Genomic DNA, 23,144 nt, shown 5'->3' on the forward strand with positions numbered 1-23,144 from the left:
CTGTCCTGCCCTATACCTGACTGTGTCTGCCCTTCAGTATATTTTAGATGATCTATCTATAATCAGATTTCCTAGTACTTGCCTATGTAAAAATCTGCTACTTTTCTGCCCACTCGTGCAACCTTTGGCTCATCTGTCTTATGCTACAGTTCAGCCATTGCACTCCAGAATAGCTTAGTAGCATCTGTGGTTAGACTCACAGCATTCCTTACCCTTTTGTGTTTATTGTTGCTTACTGCAGTAGAAGTCAGAGCTCTAGGGAGGGAGTTATCCCTAGAGCTTTAACCACTTTTCAAATGGTTACATTTTATTTTAATTCCCTCTTTGGCATCCATGTCATCATAAGCCTCTTTTCTCTCTGACCTCCTTTTCTCTCTTACACACCTCATCTCTCACTTGGGAGTTAAATGTCCAGCATTCCAGCTAATGCCTTCTTGTGTGTTAATGGAGAGGTTTTCACTTCATCCAGGTCACATTTTCCCAGGTGCCAGAGCCATATTAAGCACTTCACGTGTTTACTTAGTTGCCACAATAATTTGATGAATTATTTTTTGAACATGAGAAAATAGGGAGAGAGAGAGAGAGAGAGAGAGAGAGAGAGAGAGAGAGAGAGAGAGAGAGAGAGAGAGAGAGAGAGAGAGAGAGAGAGAGAGAGGATGTGACTTGACCAAAACCACACAATTAAGAAATACTAGGTATTTGATTCAAGGAATCTGATTCCACATACCACTTTTAACCCTTTTGTATATGTTTAATGGCAGTGTGGTGTTATCAGAGTGCAAAGTATTTTAGAAAAAAGTTTGACCTGAAGTATATTCATCAAGATATGCACACAAAATGATGAGATATGAAATGATATTTACTCCTGAAATTAGATTCCTTTTTATAAAGAGTTCAAAGTGTGCTTAGTTTGCTTCACAAAAATAAGGCTACCATTGTTGACTCATTCATCAATACTTAGTGCCCAGCAGTGGCAGGTATCATCAAGGTACATGAGATATCAGAGTGTAAAGATGATAAATATCTATATGGTTAATCCTACATCCTTGGAAAGGAGATGACAAACAATATACAGAAGTTAGTCACTGTGTTAGAAAATGAGTGCAGTGGGGAAAACAAGATATTGATTTGAATGAAGTTATAGAAGATATAAGGGATATCTAAAGGAAAGGTATTTTTCGGCAGAGGGGAGAGCTCAAATACTCTGAGGTAGAAGTGTGTGGTATATATACAAAGAATATCATGGAGGCCACTGCAGCTGGTGAAGAATAAGGGGAAGGAGAAATAGGTGTGAGAGGCAGGTGGTCAGGAGAGGCTGCAAATTACATTGCATCTTATCAGCCATTGAAGTGCCTTGACTTTTACTCTGAGCAAGATGAGGAGCCATACATGCTTCGATTTCTCATTTTGCTATCTACTGTGCCTGGTCCCTCATAGACATTATTTCGTATGTTCTTATTCAGAGCCTTAGAAAATACATCCTATGTATCCAATGCCTAACATATGAAACTGTAACCTCTCTGTTTGACAATAAAAATTTGAAAAAAAAAAAGAAAATACATACTATTTTATCATCTATTTTACAGAAAAAGTACTGAAGTCTAGAGAGTAAACAACTTGCCATAGATAGTACAGCTCAAATGGAGAAGGACTGGGATTCAAATCCATACTGTTTTACCTGCAAAACACCTCATGAGGTGCCACTAAGCTCCAGTTGATAAGAAATTTTTTTTTAATATTTTACGGGACAGCAGCTCAAGAAATGAAGGCAATGGAGTCTGTGTTTTATCTATTTCATATACATTCACATATATGTATTATTAGCCACAAAGGAATGCTGTTCTGCATAAGGGTCTTGACTTTCATGTTTTAACCCTCAGGTGGCATAAATATGGACACATTCCAGGAGCGGGAGGATGGCCGGACGGGGCCTGATGATAATGAGGAGGTCATGCGAGCACTCCTCATTCATGAGAAGAAGACCACCTCTGTCACAGCTGGCTCCATGGGGACAGCGGCTCCTGTGACTGCTGCCAATGGCAGTGACTCAGAGAGTGAGACCAGCGAGTCAGATGACGACTCTCCACCTCGACCTGCTGCTGTGACTGCCCGTCACCGGGAAGAAGATGAAGACGAAGATGATGAGTTTGAGGAAGTAGCAGATGACCCGACTGTCACAGTGGCTGGCCGTCCCTTCTCCTATAGTGAAGTGAGCCAGCGGCCAGAGCTGGTGACCCAGATGACACCAGAAGAAAAAGAAGCGTACATAGCAATGGGACAGCGCATGTTTGAGGACCTCTTTGAGTGAGCTTTCCTTACCCTTCCTTCGTGTTTGTAATGCTCATTTCCAAAAGACACCCCCTCCCACCTTTGGAGAAAAGTGTGAGTGATTTCCTCCTCCTCTCCATGTGAAAAATACTTGTTAAAGTAGCACAAAGGAAAATGGGACTGATTTTTTTCATGCCAGACACTTCTCAGAAAGGGTAGTTGGCTGTAAGAATTCTCTTTCCTGCTATCACTACAGTATTGTTATTTTACTGTATTTTGTTGTTTCCTTATCTAATATTTTTCTCTTAACTTTGTAAGCTATATTCTTCTCCCTCTGAAATATTTGGGTACATCCATAGATCATTTCTTCCTAACTAGGGAAACCTACCATGATGAGCTGTGGTAATTCACTGGTGCCATCCTTTGTATCTGTTCTGACCAAACATGTCAACAATTTCTTATATTGCTACCAACCAAAGCAGCTTGCGAATAGGCAAATCTCTGATTAAGGAAAGTAATTCCTAATACTTCATCTTTCCCCCAAAATTAAGGTTAGGCTCAGTATGTAAAAGGAGGTGACTTGTATACACAGAAGAAAGATAGATGTGCCTGAATCTTGAGATGTCTAAACCAGAATTAGTGTTTTTACAACTGATGAGACAGGTGGATGCTGTTATTTTGAGTGCTAGAAAACAAAAATATGCTTGGTAAGCTTTAGGAAGAAATTAGAACAAAAGCACCACAAAAGGACAAGGGCTAGCTAGAGTGGAAATCACTGTCAACAGGGCCTTACAACAGCTTGGATTTTTTCTAATTTGAAAATCCTTTCAGTAAAGCTGAGTTTGGTCCCATTTTTACCCATCTATAGACCTTATCAGTACTATAATGAAGACCATTTCAGCAGAAATCAGCCTGGAACAACTGGTTACTCCACTCTCTTTCCACATTTTCTTCTTTAACATCATTGAAGGCTTTGTCTCTTGATTTTGACATGTTCATCCAGTATGTTGTTGAGCATTGTAACCTCAAAATGACAAGGTAGTTTACATGGGTTCTGATCCGTAGTATGCTATTATTCCTCGAGGACAGAGCTTTGAAATAAAGGATTTTCATATAAAGATTACAACAATTGTATTTTTTGTAATATATTTTGCATTATCATTTTAAGTATTTATCGTTTTTTAGAACATACGTGAAGATAATATAGCATTTTAGAATAACTGAGCCTTGTATAATGATGTTTCATCTCCATAGGTTATATTAATGACTGCCTGTTGACAATCTATTTTACACTGACTGAAATTTCTTAGTTTCTAGGTCTGTAACATCTTGGGTCATAATTAAAATGTATACTCTTCCCATCAAAAAAGTCAAAGACTTTTTTTTCTCTTATTAGTCATAGTATTTCATTTAGTAAGTGGAATTATGTGTGATCTAAACTTTCTGGCAACGAGTTGCCTTAAGAATGAACTTTCTGTCTGTATCTCTTATACATGAGGCTATTCTACTTTTAAACATTGTTTTTCAACTTTATAACTATGGCTTTAAAGGAACTGTTTTTCTCTTTCCTGCTGCTCTACTGTGTTGAATGAACCACTGTGGCCACAAGTGACCCATGCCTGCATCTAACGATACTGCTTCTATTCTACCCTTGAAGTTGAAGCCTTTTGCTTATTTTAAAGAGCCTCTCCCCCCCCCCCCCAAAAAAAAATCTAGAGAATTAAGTTTAAAAGAGAATACTGAACTTGCATCAGGAAACTACGTGTTAGTCCCAGTACTCAATATCTAAACACCACTACTTGTGAGGCAGACATCTTACAGAACATTTCCTGGTCAGTTCCTCGATTGTCAATTATGAACAGCATGTTCTAGGATCACTAAAGATTATTTCCAGCTCTATTTTATGGAGAAGTAGTAGATAATGTATTTTAAGATGAAACCAAGTAGCCCCTTCTTCCTCACAAGCGCGCACACACACATACACACACACACACACACACACACACACACACACACACTAAAAAGAACATGGAAAAAGCTGTCTAATGTGCTGTAGCGATTCAGGCCAGAAGTGATTTGGACTAGTATGTGTGGCAGGTTTAGAATTAAAGATGTAGCAAACCACAGCATAAATAACAGCTATTTCGGGTTTCTTTTCCCATCTTGCCAAGGTACTACTAATGACTAAGGAGAGGTATAGTTGAATGTATCATAACTCTGTTGGTATTGTTGAAGAAAATTGGACACTGAATAGCCACAAGATTGAGATGAGCAAGGTAGTTTTCTTCTCTTGTACCCATTGGCTCTATGACTGGATGTCCAGCCAAGACCACAATAGAAGTACATGTGTGCTTTCTTGGTCTCTTGTTCCCAAAGTTAAAAAACGAAGGCAAAAGCCATATTCGTAGAGCAACCCCGGCACCACACATACACAAAACAAATAGGAAAATCTTTATAATTTAGAAATTGATATAATTTTATATTCTATTTGTTTCACATTCTCCTTTCATTAAAGTTACTTCACATGGGTAATCTAAGAGGAGAAGGATTATAATCACTTTTTACTATCTAAAGTCTTTTTTCTATTTAAAAATCTCAAGTAAATTATTATTAGAAAGCAGTTGGCACTACAGTAAACTTACTGTGATATTTTGTTCACTTTTTTGCTATTAAAGAAGCAAGGAGAACATAAGTAAAGATACTCTTAAAAACCTGTAAAGCCAAAATGGATTGGGAGAGGGAGAAAGTCATAAAATCTTCCTTTGGAGAGCTAAAGGGAATGAACCTATTCTGGCCTGTCTTTCAGGGCAAGAAAACCACACTGGTTTCTCTTAAGAAAGAGTTTTATGTATTTCTGAGTACCAGAGAAAAAGGCAGCTTTTCCTGTTCCAGTGCAAAGCAGGCAGGCCTAGAGCATGACCCAGTTTCAACAATCAACCCCAGATTCCCATCCAACGAAGTCCATTATCACCTGCCTAACATAAAAGGTCTACAAAATTAGTCTGGAAAGAGGGCTAGTACCATGTTGATAAGTGCTAAGACATACAAGGTAGTTGTCCAGTTTTATTGTGTTATATAGATACAGCATTTTTACATTCAATCAATAAGAAATATATAAGAGCTCCCCAACCCACTTCCATTTCACTACCCTGAAGTAACCCTTGTCAATAAGTTGTGTTTTTTTTTTTACAAATTTATATACATGTACATAGTGACCTGATTATTACAGTGAAAACTCACATCTATCATATTTCATTGTTACCTATGTGGCAAAGCAATTGGCCTATTTTCCTAACATTCTCAATATATATTATTAACTATAGCTCCTATATTATACTTAGATCTCTAGGCTTATCTACTCTACTGCATATAGTGTTTTTATTTAGAATTAATTCCATTTTTCCCACTGAACTCCTGTTAAAAGATGGTTACTCCCTCATAGCAAAAATGAAATTTGTTAATTATACATATGAGTTTCATTGTGATACTTTCATACATGATTTTGATCAAATTCACACACACACACACACACACACACACACACACACACACAGAGTTTTCTTTGTACTGGTACTGAGGCTTGAACTCAATGCCTGGGCACTGTTGAGCTTTTTTACTAAAGGCTAATGCTCTACCAGTTTAGCCACAGCTCTCCTTCAGGCATTATCACAAGCTTTCTGCCCAGGCTGGCTTCAAACCTGGATCCTCAGATCTCAGCCTCCTGAGTAGATAGGATTACAACAGATACCAGTGGCACCCAGGCAAATTCACACTTTTTATTATGTTTTCTTAACTCCTCTTACCCTCACCCCCAACCCACACACTCTTCTTTAGTTTTTGGTATCTTAATGTGTGTCATCCCAAACACCTTTGAGGCTTGTAGATACCACCTCAATACATAGGTGGAATCATACATATTGTCATTTGCTTTTGTAAAAATATGGACTAGATAAAATTTTATAAAACAATTTCCTTATTGATGGGTTGCTATACCCCTATATTTCCATACTTTTTTAATCTCCCAAAATGATAAAAAGCGGGCAAAATTGTACATTAATTACATTGTTGTATTGCTTTACCAGAACACTAGTGATACTTTATAAAGAATAGAGGTTTACTTAGTATACAGTGTTTGAGGCTAGAAGTTCAAGGTCAGGCAGCCCCATCTGACCTCAAGTGAGGATCCTGATGTTATGTGAATGGATGGACAGATGAATTAACACTAGGGAAACAACCTTTTCTCCACCAAGGCAGACTACTTTATTCCTGCCTGAATTGCAGATTAGTTAATTATGTCCTTAATCAGCTAATTATGCTCACTGTGATTCGTAATATTATGGCTAGGACCCCACCACTATCGGGGTGCTGGAATGTAGCTTCTGGGGCATAGGTAGACATCTCGAAGCTTCATTTCTGGGGGCCATTGTCTTTAATGTTTATGGAGAGGGGAATTTAGTAAGTATTGAAGGCTGCTCTGTCCAATACATGACTGGCTTTTGAGTACTTGAAATATAATTAGTTCAAATTGAGATGTGCTACAACTGTATAATATCTTATTTTTGAAGACTCAGAGAATGGAAATAAAGAATGTAAGATATCTTAATCTTTAATATTAAACCTTTTGAAACGCCAAAAATGGTATGTTGAGTTAAAGAAAATGTACTGTTGAAATAGTTTTACCTCTTAATGTGGCTATTAGAACATTTGAAATAGCTCACTTCTGTAGATTGAATATCTCCATATGATAGCACTCATTCAAGGGCATTTTCTTCCAGTGTAAGAGCTATACAACAACCTTCTGTGTTGTACTTTATGATTGTTTACATTTTTCCTCATTCACATGTTTTTTGGCCTGAATGCTTACTATCCATTTCCCCCTCCCCCACCCTCTAACAGAAAGGTATGCTTGGGTTTGTGAACCTGAACCATAATGGGTTTGCTTCTGGTTTATTTTATTCTGCTTCAGGCAGGGTGAGAGGTGGTTGGGTGGGATTTTTTTTTTTCATTTGCTTTTTTCCTGAAGTAGAATAGCAGGGAAGGACACTGTTAGCAATGGGGCTAAGGAACCAAGAGGTTTTAACTACTGAGACCGATAGTGCGGCATTGAACAAGCTGCTCACTTCTGGAGAGTAGAGGAATCCCAGCTCCTGAGAAGCCATGCCAGGGGTGAAGATGCTGAGAGCCAGACCTAAATCTGACATCATTACAAAGCCTAATATTCATTTTTATATATTAATATATGTATACATATATTTAACTGCTGTTGTATTTTCTGTTTATTTTCTTAATTTTAATTTTTGTATTTTGTGCCTGTACTGGGGCTTGAACTTATTTATACTCTTGCTTGGCATTTTTGCTCAAGGCTAGCACTCTGCCACTTGAGCCACAGCTCCACTTCTGGCATTTGGCTGATTAACTGGAAGATAAGAGTCTCAAGGATTTGTCTGTTCAAGCTGACTTCAAACTGCATCCTCAGATCAACCTCTTAAGTAGCTAGATTTATAGGTGTGAGGCACTGGTGCCCTGCAATTTTCTCTTTATTTTTACCCTACTTTCGCTAACCCTGATAGAATGTGAGCTTCATGAGAGCAAGATGCTTTTTATCTTTTTTGCTCACTGTAGTTTTCTGGTTCTTAGCCCTGATATAAGCCTTAACATGGAATAAGGATTCACCAATACATATTGGTTGAATGAGTAAAACAATTATGTGGCAGCTTCTTCAGGCCATGAGAAAGCTAGAACTTTTGAATACAAGATTGCTCTTTTGAATTTTGTATGTATGTGTTTATTAATATATATTATTTGTACCAAAGTGTTTCAATGGAATATCTCCTACATGCATAGAATATACTTTGATCAACTCATTCCCTCTATTAGATTTAATCCCCTTGAATCCCTTTATTGAACCCTTTCTTTATAAATGTTTCATTGCCTTTAGGTAGTTTTACAGAGGGTCTACCTTTCAGGATGTCTGTTGATCAGTACAATGCATTTTGATTGATATCACCTCCTTTCATCTTCTCTCATTCCTCCCAGCCCCACCCATCCCTTCAATTTTCCTTAATTTTATAGGATATGCATTGAACATTATGACTAGTACATTCACCCTCCACTTCCTCTTCATTCTTCTACCCCACCCCCAGCTTCCTGTATTTATTTTATTAGACCATAAATTAGTTGTTCAAAGGAATTAACACCACTGGAATTCTTCCCTGCATCTAAACATACTTCAGTTAATACTTTTGTGTATCTGTGCATATGAACCTGTGTATGCTTACTTATATGTTTATAAATTAGATCTTATGTGAGAAAAACCTGCATTTTGAACCCTTTTAAGAGATTTCATTAGCTATTTTCCATATCTGTCATTATTTATATTGCTGATTTCTCAAATGTTATTTTGTATTTTCTGCCCAGAACTCACTGTTGAAAATGCTTGCAGGTAAACAGTGTATGTGGCAATGTGTAGCAAAGGGCATTTTCCCCATCACTGGCAAAGCTACCTGACTAAAACACATTTAGCAAATGCATCAAACCCAAGGCTTACCGAGGCATTTGTTTACTTCATCTCTCTTAAGATCATTCTTTAATGGTGAAATGTACAAGGAACAAAGATAGTGCTACTTCTTTTCTTTCATTTTTAAGTTAACAAAGTTTTATTTTCTTATGGTGAAATTGGTGGCTGTGTAGTTAGTTGCCTTTGTGATATCAAAGACCAGGTTCTTTTTATCATTATCCTTAGTCTGACTTGACAAATTATTTTGTATTGTTATTATTACCTCACAATGGATGATCCCCCTTCACCCTCCACTAGAAAGAAAGATGAGGGGACATGTATATGTTGTGCAGTGTTAGTGATCAAACCCAGGGCCTAGCACATTCAAGGCAAGGGCTCTGCCTCTGAGTTACACTCCCACCTCGAAAGAGGATGATTGTGTATGTCAGCTGAGTCAGTGTCCTTGACCTTTTTACTTTGAATTGTGAAATTCACATGACAAAACTAACCATTTAAAAGTGAACAACAAAGTGGCATGCAGCAGACTCATAACATTTCTCCAATGCTGTTGTCACCCAAGAGAAAGCTTCCTGCCACCACCACAGCTCTTGACACCCACAGATCATGTTTCTGTTTCTATAGGTATATCTTTTCTGAATATTGCATATACACTTTGTGCACTTTTTATACTATAGTCTGTGGCTTTTTATGTCTAGCTTCTTTCAACTTGGCATATTTTAAGGTTTATACACAATTCCATGTGTCAATATTTCATTCTTTGTATGACAATATGCCATTGTATGTCTATGCCACAACTTTATCCAACTTTAGATGAATGTGTTTCCCTCTTTTGGCTATTATGAATATTGTTAGATACATTTGTATATAGTATTTGATAACCTGTTTTCAGTGTGGGGGAAGATATACTTCAGAATTGCTATAATTCTGTATTGATGTATTATTTCTTTTTAAGCTAACACCTTTTCCTGTTATACAGTGTGCAAAAATGACTGTTATCCAATGGGGATATAGCCAAGGACTAGTCATCAAAGTATTTGTTTTGGATGAGAGAATCCCAAGAGAATTCTGGAATCTCTGGCTTGTAACTAAAGACATTTTCCTGAAAATAATGACAGAGATTAATAGGGGTGTGTGTGTGTGTGTGTGTGTGTGTGTGTGTGTGTGTGTGTGTGTGGTCAGAATTCAGAAGTTCTGGGTTCTTTCCTGAAGGAATTAGCTTCTCTAAATCAAATCCTAGGCTCCGATTCTACATCACAATCTGAACGCATCCTAGCCCTCCAGTGCCCTCACCTGGACCCGTGATCTCTGTTTTCTACACAGTCAGGCCTTCGAGTCCAAGGCATGAGGTGAACTAGTGCTAGAGCCAGTGCCACGCAAGCTAGGTCCTCCTGTCTGAACATGCTGGGAACTGTACTAATGTCAGCAGAGGCGGTGATCGCAATTGTTAGCATCCAGAGGATGGATCCAGAACTAAATTGCCTCTTGCAGTATTTGCTCAGTATGAAGTCAGCTTTAATCAACCCTATTCCACTAGCTTCAAAAATGGAAGGCTGGCAGCTTTTCATTTCAGGGCAGTGACCTACCTGGGAGGTCTGAGGAATGATTCTGACAACATTTCAAGAGAATCCTTCCCTGCTGGTAGGTGCCTGTGTGCAGGTCTAATGTGCATGTAGGAGGGTTGGAAAGAAAGCCAGATAGGGTGGGCCTTTATTTAGTGTGGGGGTGGAGAAAGCCTTCTGTGTGGTGTATGTCAGTTACATTTCACATCTCTGTGATGGGCTGTAACTTCTAGTAACTTTTCCATAGAGTCTCGTTAAGCTCCGAATGCCTGCAGTGTTCATGGGGATGTATGTCCATGTCTGCAGCATCAGATTGGCTGTCTTGGTTCCTTCCTACTGACCCAGCCTTTCCCACTCTCTCCACCCACATGCCCACCCCCACCACCAGGAGCAACATCACTCCTCACTCAAGGAACCAAAGGAAAATACATGACAGTGGCTGCCTTTTTCTTCTGAAATGACTATGGTTTCGAGAAAGACATTTTGAGAATGTTCAGCATGTCCTGGCTGTCCTGTCCTCTCCTCTCCCGACTCACAGGTCTCTACTGTCTCCTTATCCTCCCTCTCTTGCCTCACCCCCCAAAACATCTTCCAAAAGTCTGGAATCTTCCCATGGCTCTTTCCCCTCCTGGGTCCTGCATCCTCTTCTCCATAATCATGGTTTCTGGAATCAGCCTTGTATACCTGTTTCCTGTGGGTGTCTGACCCTGGGTGTCTTCCCCATGCTGTTTACTTGTTGGCATTGCCTTTCCCACTCTGCCCATGTCACACAGCTCACAGTGATGTCTGTTATGGTGACTGGCTTGATGATTCAAGCCAAGCAATGAGAGTTCCCTCAGGATTTCAGTTTTATTTTGTGCCAGCCCTAGGGTTTGGATTCAGTACCTCAAGTTCTCATTTGGCTTTTTCATTCAGCCTGGTGCTCTACTACTTGAGCCAAGCATCCACTTCTGGCTTTTTACTGGTTAATTGGATAGAAGAGCTTCTCAGATCTGTCTGCTCAGGCTGGTTCTAAGATTACTGGCATGAGCCACTAGTGCTCAGCTCAGGATTTTATTGAAATAAGAAAACTGTGCTCCCCTGTTCCTACAAAGGTTACTAGAGTGGGTAGTGCATATCTGGTAGCTGCTGGCAGACAATCTTTATCACTGTTTGAGAATAGCCTGCCTGGAAAGAAAACCAATAGAGAGAAAAATAGAGACAGGATGGAGGAAACATAATTGTACCCATAACACCTGAGCAATTGAATCCTGCCACACTCAGAGCAATTCCTTTTTACCCTTGAACTTATTTCTAATACATGAACCAATATGTTTTGTTTTAGGCCCATTTGAGCTGAGTGTCTCTCTTTTTCAATTAAAAGTCTTATCAATGCTTGGCTACTTGGGAAACAGAGATCTGAGAGTCATGGTTCAAAGCCAGTTTGGACAAGAAAGTCTGTGAGACCCTTATCTCCAATTAAGCACCCCAAAAAGTCAGAAGTGGAGCTGTGGCTCCAGTGATAGAGTGCTAGCCTTGAGAAAAATGCTTAGGGACAGTGTCTATGATCTGAGTTCAAGCCAGAGCCCTAGCACATATGCACAAAAAGGCTTATCAACAAGATTTGTTGATAGACAGTTCCAATCAACTCCCTGATACCACTTCTCCATATTAACTTTCGCCCTGGTCCCTGTCCACTTGGAGATAGTCTTGCATAAGCAGGACTATAAATGCTACACCTCAGCTCCTCCCACTGACCCATATTAGTATTATAATTCATGCATGCAGAGGATAGGGCTTTTCAGGCACTAAGTGCTTTCCCATCTAATTCAATCTTCACATAAAGCTCTGAGGAAGAGAGAAAAGCATTGCCAGGCCTTTTCTTCAGCTTGAGGAACCAAGGTGAAAGACATGGGTGATGATTTGCCCATATCAGGCATGCTACATCTAGTCACTGCTGAGACTCAAAACTCAAGATTCCTCACTGCTCAGCTAGAGCTATTTTTGAAGCTATGTGGCCTCTCCTGGGTAGAAACATGGCTCCAAGGTAAACTTGCACTGCCTTCTCCCATGGAGACTTCCTTTCTCTAATACCTACAGGCCCATGAGGACAGAGCCTCAGCTTTTCACTATCTCTTTCAAATTGACTGCCCTCCATTTTCCATCATGTGGTTGGGTGCCACAATGTTGGGGTTTTTTGCCCCTCCTGGCTCGGACTCTTACTTCTTCCTTTCCACTCTCCCTTTCACACCCTCTCCCCTAGTCATTCGACCTGCAAATAAGCTAGAGTGGAACGGGGGAGATAGCTCCGACCTGGCGCGCACGTGGTCTGCCGCAGATATGTGCCCGCCTCCTTACGCTAGAAGTCTGGCGAACATATGCAACGGGGCCGGCTTCTTAGAGCGAACTGACTTTATTAAGAGAAGGACAAGGGGAGATGATTCCGAGGGAGGGGTTTGGCCAGGATGTCCATAGGCTGAAAGGTATCACCTGACCCCCAAGGGCTAACGTCACTTGAGCGCACTGAACCAGGGTGGGTTGGTAGGCTCCAGGCTGGCTAGAAGGTTGGGGGCTGTTTGCCCAACCAGTTTCTCTGGATTCCAATCCAGAGGGGGTAGCAGGGCCGCATTCCCCAGGGCTGGGGGAGGTTCATCAAGCCCCTTCCATCAAGGGGAAAGATGGATCCCAACAGTGCAGCCCATTTCAGTGCCTGTACCAGGCACCCCAACCTCCCTTACTGATGTAAGCTGCTTTCCAAGGATATATGTTAGTGCAAGAAGGGAACTTTTGTTCCAGGTGATATTGTAGCATTGGCCTTGCTGCCCACTTGAGACCAACTTGACTCCCAGTGTGTCTGTCAATGTACCTATCATCACCCTATATCTTCATGCTTGGCGTTTTATGCACCTCACTACCCTAATCCTGTGCTAGGTATTAACTTACCCAGTCAGGTCTTGCTCACTGTTTTCATCTGAGCCTTTTCGGTGCACAGTTCTTTAAACTGTTTCTACAGTGATTGTTTATGTTCTCCCTAAACTTCACCAATGTGTTCATAATCTTAATTTACATTTCTAGAATGTCCAAGGTCAGTGTGCCTTCATAGCAGTTCTAGAGCAAACATTTTGGGTTGTCTACTCAGCATCCATTGTCCATTTCCTAATAAAATGTATATACCTATATAATGTAAGTATAATATATATTTAACATAAATATATAACAATACCATAAATATAAATTAAAATATATTTATAAAATATAAAATACTATGAATATATAATATAAATATATATTTATGTAGCTATATATTATACATAAACATATAAAATATACAAAATATATGTATTTGCCAAGGGACCCACCTTCCCAAGAAAGTATTTGTGCTTCAGGAGAAGCTAACGCTATAGTCATGTCTGCACTTGGTCCTGATATTCTAGCTCTCTTCCTTCCTCGATGCATTTCCTAGCTTGTGGCAGTTAGGGATGGCCATGTGACTTGCTTGGACCAATAAAATGTGAATTGAAATGATGTCATTTCCAGGCAGAAGGCTTTATAAGCCAGTGTATGATTTACCAGATTTCTTCCCCTCCCCCAGAGTAATTGGCTAAGCTCCATCTTGCTTAGGTCCAGGAGTGACTACCCTGGTGGTGCACCCCCTGCTAACCTATCCTGGCAGGTAGTGAGAGCAGGAAGCAAATTCCTACTGTAGGAAGCAGCTGATATTTGGCAGTTACCGCAGTGTAAGAGCATTCTGACTGATACCTCATCTCATCCTCTTACCAGTGCCTGTCGAAGGAACCTAGCCTAAGCTGAGCAGTTCATAGTGAGGTTGAGAAGAAGATTGTGACTCACTTGTCCATTGAGATGACAAGGGTGGTTGGGGCTATAAGGAAGGAAGTTTTGCCTCTTTAAGATAAAATCATCAGAAAAAAAAGATAGTCTCTCTTCTTTCTTCTTTTTTTTTTTTTTTTTTTTTGATCTGTGTGAATGTGAAGCCTAGAATTACATCTACAGGCTTCTTTTTTTCCTTTGCTTCTAGCCTAAGTGTAAAGCCAATAGACAGGGAGACTGTATCAAAAGAATCACAAAGAAATGAGACTAAAGTCCTGATAGAACCAAAACCACTGCTACCTTCCTGGACCTTTTCAGTTAGAACATCCAATAAATCCCCTTTATTGCTAAAGCCATCTGTGCTGGCTTCCTCATCCCTGCTTACAAAAACATATTGATGGTACCAACTCCCTTCTTTGTTTTTCTTTTATTTTCTCCTCCTTTCTTCCTTCCTTCTTTCTTCCTTCTTTGTCTCCCTCCCTCTTTTCCTCCCTCTGTCTCTCTTTTCTAGATTCAAGACTGGAACTCAAACTCAGTACCTGATGCTTTTGCTTATTGGCTGGAGCTCTACCAGCTGAGCCACCCCTCCAACCCCTCCTTCCTCCATTTTGCTTCCCACTTTCCTATCCGGCTCCTAAGAAATCCATTTATAAAGGCATACTGTTGTGTATATGAATTCCATAAAAGCAAAAATCTTTGCTTATTTATAGTCATTTTTTCCAGAGACTGTGCAGTGGTGCAAAGAAAGTGCTGTGCATAATGATGAACTGAACAAATATAAGTTGTGCTTGCCCTTAAAGCACTTTTAGTATTGTTGAATAGCTAACTCTCAAACCTCAGAATCAAGAACAATACAAGATAGTATATGCTGTTAGTTACTAAACTGAAGACCCAAACGGCGTAGGATTAACAGTAAAAGCTATAAGAAAGCATTGTTGCCTGAAGGAGTTAAAAGATTTTTCAGTAAAAGCCAAATCTGATCTTAAGCTATTCTGAAGGCTGAGACCTAGAGGAACACAGCCCGAAGCCAGCCTGGTCAGAAAGAAGGAGAGACTTCATCTTTAATTAATCAGCAAAAAGATGGGCTGGAAGCATGACTTGAGTGGTAGCACACCATCCATGAGCAAACAAGCCAAGCAAATACTATGTCTCTGAGTTCAAACTCCAGTACCAGGGTTTAATAAATATAGGTAGGGCAGTAAAAGGAGCTGTAGCATAGTTTCAGGAAGAAGCATAGCACGTGGACAAGCATCTAGCACATTCACTTGAAGTTCAGTAAGTATAAGATCTTATATTTCACTTTTCTCATCCCAGGAAACAAAAGAGAGTCATTTATTTTCTTGAATTGCTTGATGTATATTGATGTAAAAGATGGGAATTGAGCATGGTGCTGCACACCTTAATCCCAGCACTCAGGAGGGCAGAGACAGAGATTTTTTTAATTCAAGGTCAACTTGGGCCCTATAGTGATTCCATACCAGCCTGGGCTACATAGTGAGACCCTGTTTCATAAAAGCAAGTAGCAAAACAAACAGCAAAAACACAAGAAAAAAGACATGAAAACTAAACACACCCTAAAGAAGGATGTGTTGTGGCCATTACCCTATTTAGCTGCTTAGTTTGTCCAACCCCCTCAAGCATTGATAGGCTGTCAAAGACATTTTTAAAATTGCCAAGACATCCATCCAAGTTCTGTTCCTCCCCAGAGACATTAGAAACTTCCAAGGGCTTGTGTGGTGAGCATTCTGCTCTTCCTGGCTTTCTTAACTCGACCCTGAACACACACCAACACTTAGTAGGCCTTTGGTGAAGTACTTGTTGAGCTGATTCAAATAACTGTCTTTGGGGGATGAAGTCATTTGCCGACTGAGCCTGGCTGTTGAGCACATCCACACTTCATCAAGCCTCTGTCAGATCAGATTCTCAATAGGGTATCTTAAATGCATGCTATTAAAATACCTAAATAGAAGTTCCATCTGTTTGAATAGACTGAGCTTGATGAATCAGCCCGGGAGGTGGGAAGGCTGATCCAGCCAGACATGAACCCATCCAGAGGGAAACTGGCAGCTAGCTCTCGCGTGTGCTCTCTCACTCTCCCTTTTGCACCTCAGAGTGCTCACACCAGAAGCTACAGATGTATGGAGAGAAAACCACATCAACCAGTTAGCAAAGCCTGAAGCCTGAAGTGAGACACAGGGCAGGGTATGAGCTAGTGAGGGAGGTGTGGCTGGGTCCTGTGGCTCACCTATGAATCAACTCTGTGATCTTGAATAGGAACAACTCAGAGCACTATGCTCACTACCATTCCCACACCTTGGGGGTCTAGATGTTGTTTTCAAGGAATTGTATACATTGTATACAGCATTTTTTGAAAAAAATTACAATTTGTTTTGGGAACTGTCACTAGTGAACTCACTGAAGGCACCAAGATAAAATACAGTGAAGGAGAAATGTGGAGAATACGATGTTCTTTTCTTATTTCTCCAAGAAGGATTTTGCACAAATATCTGTTCCTGCTGACATCGGTAAGCCTCAATCTCCAAACCGTCTTAGTTGTCAGAGTCCTAATCACCATCGGCCTCTCCCCTCCCCCACTTTCCCTTAAATGCTGTGGTTGTAAGTGGCACTCTTTGATGATTTCAGAGTCACTTCTAGATGCCACAAAATGCACATTTAAAAATGGATCACATCTTTAAGTCCTGTTACTCTAGATGCAGAGATCAGGAAGATAGAGTGTCAAGGCTAGCCTAAGAAAAAAGTTAATAAGACTGTATCTTAACAAATAAGGAGAGCACCCCCTCCCCACCGCAACCTCCATACTTGTCTGTAATACCAGCTTGAAGGAGGATTACTGTCCAAGACTGGACTGGGAACAAAGTGAGAGCCTATCTACAGGCCAGAAAAGGGCTAGGCTGGAGGCATGGCTCAAGGGTAGAGCACTTGCCCAACAAATACAAGGCCTGAGTTTGAACCTCAGCATCATACACACAAGGAAAGCTCTTTTTAAAGCTCTGTTCCTCTTGACAGCACTTAGCACATGAGACCTTGCACATAGCAGGTACTCAGTTAACCATCTGTTCTATTAAATTGAACTGGTCCCCAGTTCTCTTAGTGAACAAAGAATAAAATGTGCTTTCTCATTACCAGCACTGCTCTGATTTCTATCCACTTGTCTTTCATAGTTGTGTCCTTAACCCTGTCCCTCCTTGACACATGCAAACTCCTTTCAACTTGGTTCCATCTGGGTGTTTCCAGTGCTCCCTTAAGTTTCATTAGAGTACTTTCTTTATTAAAAGAGAGGAAGTAAGAAGAATATGAGTGAGAATCAAAAGACTTGGGGTCTGGCCCCAGCTGTGACATTCACTTTGGCTTTTATGTATGTGACAATGTGCTTAGATTCTTTGTCTCTTACGTAAGAATAATATATGTACAGCCTACCTCCCAGGATTGTCACATGAGCCAATACACAAGAATCCTTATGAGAACAGAAAAAGACTTGGGGAGGGGGGGGGGAGGCTGTAACTCACTGTGTAGCCCATTTTTCTGCCTCAGCCTCCCAAGGGCTGGGATTACACTGTGCTAAATAGAAAAAAAAAAAAAACTTAAGAACTTCACTTATAAGAACCTCCCCCCTCCCTCAATCCATATACCCAGCAAAGCATGCATTGTATGGAAGTGTTCCACCGTGTGCTTTCAGGGTCAGGACCTCAGCTTTGCAGCATCAGGAACTTGATCTTGGCAGAGACAGAGAGTTGATCAGACTTGGGGATGCTGACTCATGCGAACCCATAAGAGAAGGATATATAACCAGCATGCCAGTTTATTAATTTATAGTGGGAAACGTTGGCCGCTTCTGCCCCTTTTCTCCCTGTAGGCCTGTTCCATGGAAAGAAAGATCATCAGAAGGTTGCTCAGTGAGCAGGAAGCTTTGACAGGGGCAGGAGAAGATTTGAATGTTTCATAACATTAGGCCTTGACCATCCAGGGCCGCCTCAGGAATCCGAGCCTCCCCACACCCCACATGTGGTTTAGGTGTCTCGGGCATCCTGCTGTTTGGGGGAACCCCATTCTAGAACCATTCTCATGTGAGCCAACACGTGCCAGAAGTCCCTATGTAGCCAATCTTCAGATCACATTGCTCTTCCTTAATTTAAGACTCCTGAAGTGGAACTGTGCTTTCCAAAGCCAGTCAGCTGGGAAGAGTGAGGCTGGGCCCCATAAAACACCCAGTTTTTGTCAAGCAAAAACACAAACTTGTTTAGCTGTGTGGAAAATTTCACGTCATCTGTGAAGGCATCCGGAATCGGAATGTTTTAGGGGATCTCAAAGGACACTGGTCACCAGGCAAGTCAGAGCCCCACTAATATAAAAAAGTCTCATTTGGCTAAGAGTCTATCCTGTTACTTTAAGATGACTTTGCATATTTTGATTTGATCCATTATGGATTGATGGGGTATAGATGAACTCTTGGAACAAAATGTTCTTTTCTAGTTTTCAAAGGCCAATCATTATTGCAGCCTTAAATCTATCCCTCCCTCCCTCCCTCCCTCCCTCCCTCCCTCCTTCCCTTCCTTCCTTCCTTCCTTCCTTCCTTCCTCTTCCCCTTTCATAAATATTTATAAGGCACCTAATAAATATTTATAAGGTGCCTAATGCATAAGGAAGCTTAACAAGTTGAGAATGTGGCAGTTGACAATCCAAGTGCCAAAAGCAAAAGCTGCTTTAAGGTGATAATAGACTTCAAGGATTAGAATATGTAAGCCTGGTTCAGGCCTCACTTAGACCAGTGAAATCAGGTCTGCCATTGAACAATGGAGACAGAGTTTCCCCGTGGTAAGTAACCCAAAGGTCTTGGCACACCTGCCTCCATTGATATTGTTATACCCAGATTTGGGGTCCCCCAAAACCACCAAGGAGCCGATTCCAATGCAAATACATGCGAGTCTTTATTGCAAGCTCAAGCCTGGGCTCACAAGTTACCGATGCAGCGGATCTGAATCGAGAGCCCCGACCCTTCAGTTAGCAGGGTTTATAAAGGTAAAAGCGTAGCACAGATGTAGGGGCTTGACGCGGGTGCAGGGGGTAGAGTAAGCAACAAAGGAGCAAGCATGGCACAGAAGCCACACTGGGGTGAGGTTGACCTAATAATCAAGATGGAGTCAGCTCTATTCCCCCCAACATTTCCTACCATGTTTCCCTAATCAAGATGGAGTCAGCTGTACAATAATATGCTATAGGAAACAGCCTTGAGGGCCACTCTGAGTGCCATGGCCCTATCACACTCATGACAAAGAAAGACAACAGCCTTTTCTCCAGCATGGATCCCACATCCCTAGTACTTGGCCACTCTGAAAATCAGGGAAGCAAAATAAGAAGAGCCAGGAAGTATCTGTATAGAGATATACATCTCTTTATAGGCCTGTGTTCCCATACTTTACGACCTATGAGTGTCACAAAACCATTGAAATGGGTTTGGATATCCCCATTTCCCAGATGAAATTAATGCTCAAAAGGGTTAAATGAGTTGCTAATGGTTATGCAAGCAGTAAGTGATGGAAATGGGATTTGAATCCAGCCTAGTAGATGTAGGGGGTGGAGTGAAAGTTTTGAACATGAGTTTCTTGATGCTATACATATTTGTTTGTTTGTTTTGCTAATCCTGGAGCTTGAACTCTGAGCCTTAGAGCTGTCTCTGAGCTTCTTTTGTTCAAAGTGAGTGCTTTACCACTTGAGCCACAGTGCCACTTCTGGCTTTTTTTTTTTTTTTTTTCCGAGTAGTGTATTGGAGTCTCACAGAGTTTCCTGCCCAATCTGGCTTCACACCACGATCCTCAAATCACAACTTCCTTAGTAGCTAGGATTACAAGTGTGAGCCATCAGCACTCAGTTTATACATATCTTTTAAATTGTTCCATAGGGACATCTATCACATTCCTCCATACAAAATATACTGGCATTGAAATCTGCAGCTATAACTAGGCATAGCTATAACTAGACATGGCATCAGGCCCCTAGCCACTCACCATGTGCCATGGGAAACTTCATTGTCCTTGCTGGGCTTCATTTCCATTCTCTATAAGAAGGGCTGGATTTGATCTCTAACATACTAGGATCCTAAGAACCTAGTGACAGCTGTTACTGTGTGTCTTCATTGTTTCAGATCAAAACAGAGAATATGATTATTAGAAAAAAAGAAAGCTGAACACATGTATTATTTCATAAAGAACTATTATATACATACACCCATATTTATATGTATGTGTATATCTGTATCTATATATACGCCAGGGGCTATACTATTTTACACAACTCATTTCAATTAGTTCTCACCTCATCAACTCTATTTATTCATCTCTTAGGCACAGAGAGGCAAGTTATTTGCCCCAAGACCACATGACTGATAAATGGAGAAGCCAGTGCTTCTAGATCTAGGTCTGATTTTAAGGGAGGCTCTTCTATGTCCTCTCCTTTCTTGCTTAATGGCTACCTCTCTGATGATTTTCTGTGACATTTATTCAATTCCATTTGAGATTTTGTTACTTGGGGATATGAGGAACAAGGAGAACACATAACAGCTCATGGAAGGTGAGTTTTTGGTCATTGTTCTGATTATCTCCCTTGGGAAAGGGAGCTGTAAAAGTCATCTGACTATGTTCAGGTTCACAGGGAATGTTTTCATTTCAAGTGTATCACAGGAAGCATTATACTGGTCAGCAGGTCCTTGCTGTAAAATCATTTCTGTTTCATAGTATTATAAGTAAGGTTTTGCTTTCCTTTTGTTAAGGTTATAAAAGTTAGGCCTCTCTTCCTCTGACTAGGTAGGTCTAAATAGAAAGAATTCATCAATGAGAAGAATTATTTTCCTGGCTTTACCATGGGTGTGAAGGGAAGAGAGAGAGGAAGGGATGGTTGCTATCAGCGAGACAGAATTGTCTAAGGACTGGCTCTTGTACAGGGTGGGACCACTGCATTTGACATCCATCCTGTTCATAGAATGCCTGGGTATTATTTGTGTCTGATCTACCTGGACAGTAAATATTGATCTGAGCCATGGTTTAGGAGGAGGTACTAAACACATCATCAGCTTCGTCCATCCTCAAGGGATCTAATACCAGGGCCAAACCACCAAACTGCCCAACTCTAGAGTCACACAAAGAGCGGGGGAGTTGGTACCTCTATCTGTTTCCTCCCTTGCTCACTACTGGCATTAAATAGATTCGTTCTCTCCTTTGTGTGCTTTGTATTACATGTCATGTAGGTGGATTGGAGAGAATTGAAAAAGGCTGTCTATAAATTGCCATAGCTAATTTAGAAGTCTTTCCGCATCATGTACTCAAGCCTACACTTTCAATAATGTCAGAAAGTTTGCTTTACTTTTTCAGTGCATCAATAAGTTACAATGGCATTTTTTCTTTCTTTCTTTTTTTTAAAACTAAACCTACAGGTGACACAAAGCTGGAAGGTACAGCTACAAAGTAGAATCAGAATGCAAACTTGTCTAGACAGACTGGAATGTCTTGTCTAATTCAATAAGGGAGATATATCAGAAATAATTGCAGAATTCTATATTTAGGCTAAAAAGAAAACCAGTCATATAAATTCAGGATAGAGGTGATTACTTGGATAGAGTTTATTCAAAATGAAAGAAATAGGGACTTTAATTATCCCCAAGTTGGATATTTGCCAACTTTATGATGTATCTATGGAACAGAAACCAATCTAATCTCTGACTGTATGAAGGGATGGGAAGTGAAGTTCCGAGACAGCCCTGGTTTGTGATGCAGTGTGCTGTGGTCAGACCACATCAGAGTACTGGTTTCTGTGGTACTTACCATAATTGTTGAGGGTATTGACTAGCTAGTGTAAGGCTATTAGACTGTTGTGAACAGTATGAAATCAAGAATTGTAGCCAGGCACTGGTGGCTCATACATATCATCCTAGCTACTAGGGAGATTGAGATCTGTGGACTGTGGTTCAAAGCCAGCCTGGGAAGGAAAAGTCTATGAGATTCTCATTTCCAATTAACCACCAGAAAACCAGAAGTGGCACTGTGGCTCAAAGTGGTAGAGCCTTGAGCTAAGGAGCTCAGGGATAGCACCCAGACTCCAGAGTTCAAGCCCCATGATTGAAAAAAACACCAAATTATTGACAAATAGTCTCGCTCCCCTTAGACAAGGCAAAAAATTATTATCATCCATGAAAACAATCATTTTCTGCAAATACTTAGAAGACTCTGTGTGACACACAGAATAAATTTGTTCTGCACTATTAAAATGTAGAGCTACGGAGCCCTGCATTTGCTCGGCAGGTGCTTTACCATCACTCTCAGCACTTTCTGATCTAACTGTATTTTAGATGAGGGTCTCATGTTTATACTTGGGCTTCCGTGGACCAAAATGCTCCTATTTTTACATTTCCCTTGGAGCTAGGATGTACAGATATGTACCACTACACCTACCTTTTCATTGGAGAAGGCAGGATCTCATTATTATTTTTTCTCCCAAAACTGGCTTGGAACTTCAGTCTTCCCAACTTCTATATCCTAGTAGCTATGGTTACAGGCATGAGCTACTGAGTCTAATTATTCATCATTTCATTTTATCTAAAAAATTTCTGTTCAAATAAAGTAATATTGAATCTGAATAAGTATAAAAGTAGTAACCAACATGGAAACTAAATCAGTCAGACCATTTATGTGCTCAGAAATAAACCATCAAAACATAGAAAGCAAATTTTTTATGCAATTTGGGAATTAATAACAAAACTCAGACATAACTTTCTGCCCAATAACATTCCAAGGCACTAATAGCTATAGTAATAATTCCAAGCTTATAGCCATAATAATAGCCGTCTATTGATTTCTGTACTTCAGAATAATATCCCAATCATTGTCTTTTGGTGTCCTGTTATCTGCTAAACCTTGGATCATTCATGGAACATAACATCACTGCAAGTTTCAGTTGGCCACCTGCAGTCATGAGCAGATTTTTGA

General features: G+C 40.4%; 1 protein-coding gene and 1 long non-coding RNA gene across 5 annotated transcripts in view; both read left to right on the forward strand.

Annotated features, from left to right (window-relative positions):
- Gtf2e1 (general transcription factor IIE subunit 1) overlaps nt 1–3,391 on the forward strand; it is a 34,865-nt gene extending 31,474 nt beyond the window's left edge. For all 4 annotated transcript variants that reach the window (XM_048346718.1, XM_048346716.1, XM_048346720.1 and 1 more), the window contains exon 5: nt 1,881–3,391. In XM_048346718.1, coding sequence (XP_048202675.1) covers nt 1,881–2,308 — 428 coding nt within the window. In that variant the 3' untranslated portion in view covers nt 2,309–3,391. The remainder of the gene's footprint in view (nt 1–1,880) is intronic.
- A 912-nt stretch (nt 3,392–4,303) lies between these two features.
- LOC125351745 lies at nt 4,304–22,224 on the forward strand. Its single transcript, XR_007211010.1, has 3 exons — nt 4,304–4,672; nt 4,883–4,888; nt 22,214–22,224. It is a non-coding gene; the product is annotated as an uncharacterized LOC125351745 (long non-coding RNA).
- The last annotated feature ends 920 nt before the right edge of the window (nt 22,225–23,144 follow it).

The sequence above is a fragment of the Perognathus longimembris genome, chromosome 5, assembly GCF_023159225.1.
Source record: "Perognathus longimembris pacificus isolate PPM17 chromosome 5, ASM2315922v1, whole genome shotgun sequence".
NCBI classification, from domain to species: domain Eukaryota; kingdom Metazoa; phylum Chordata; class Mammalia; order Rodentia; family Heteromyidae; genus Perognathus; species Perognathus longimembris.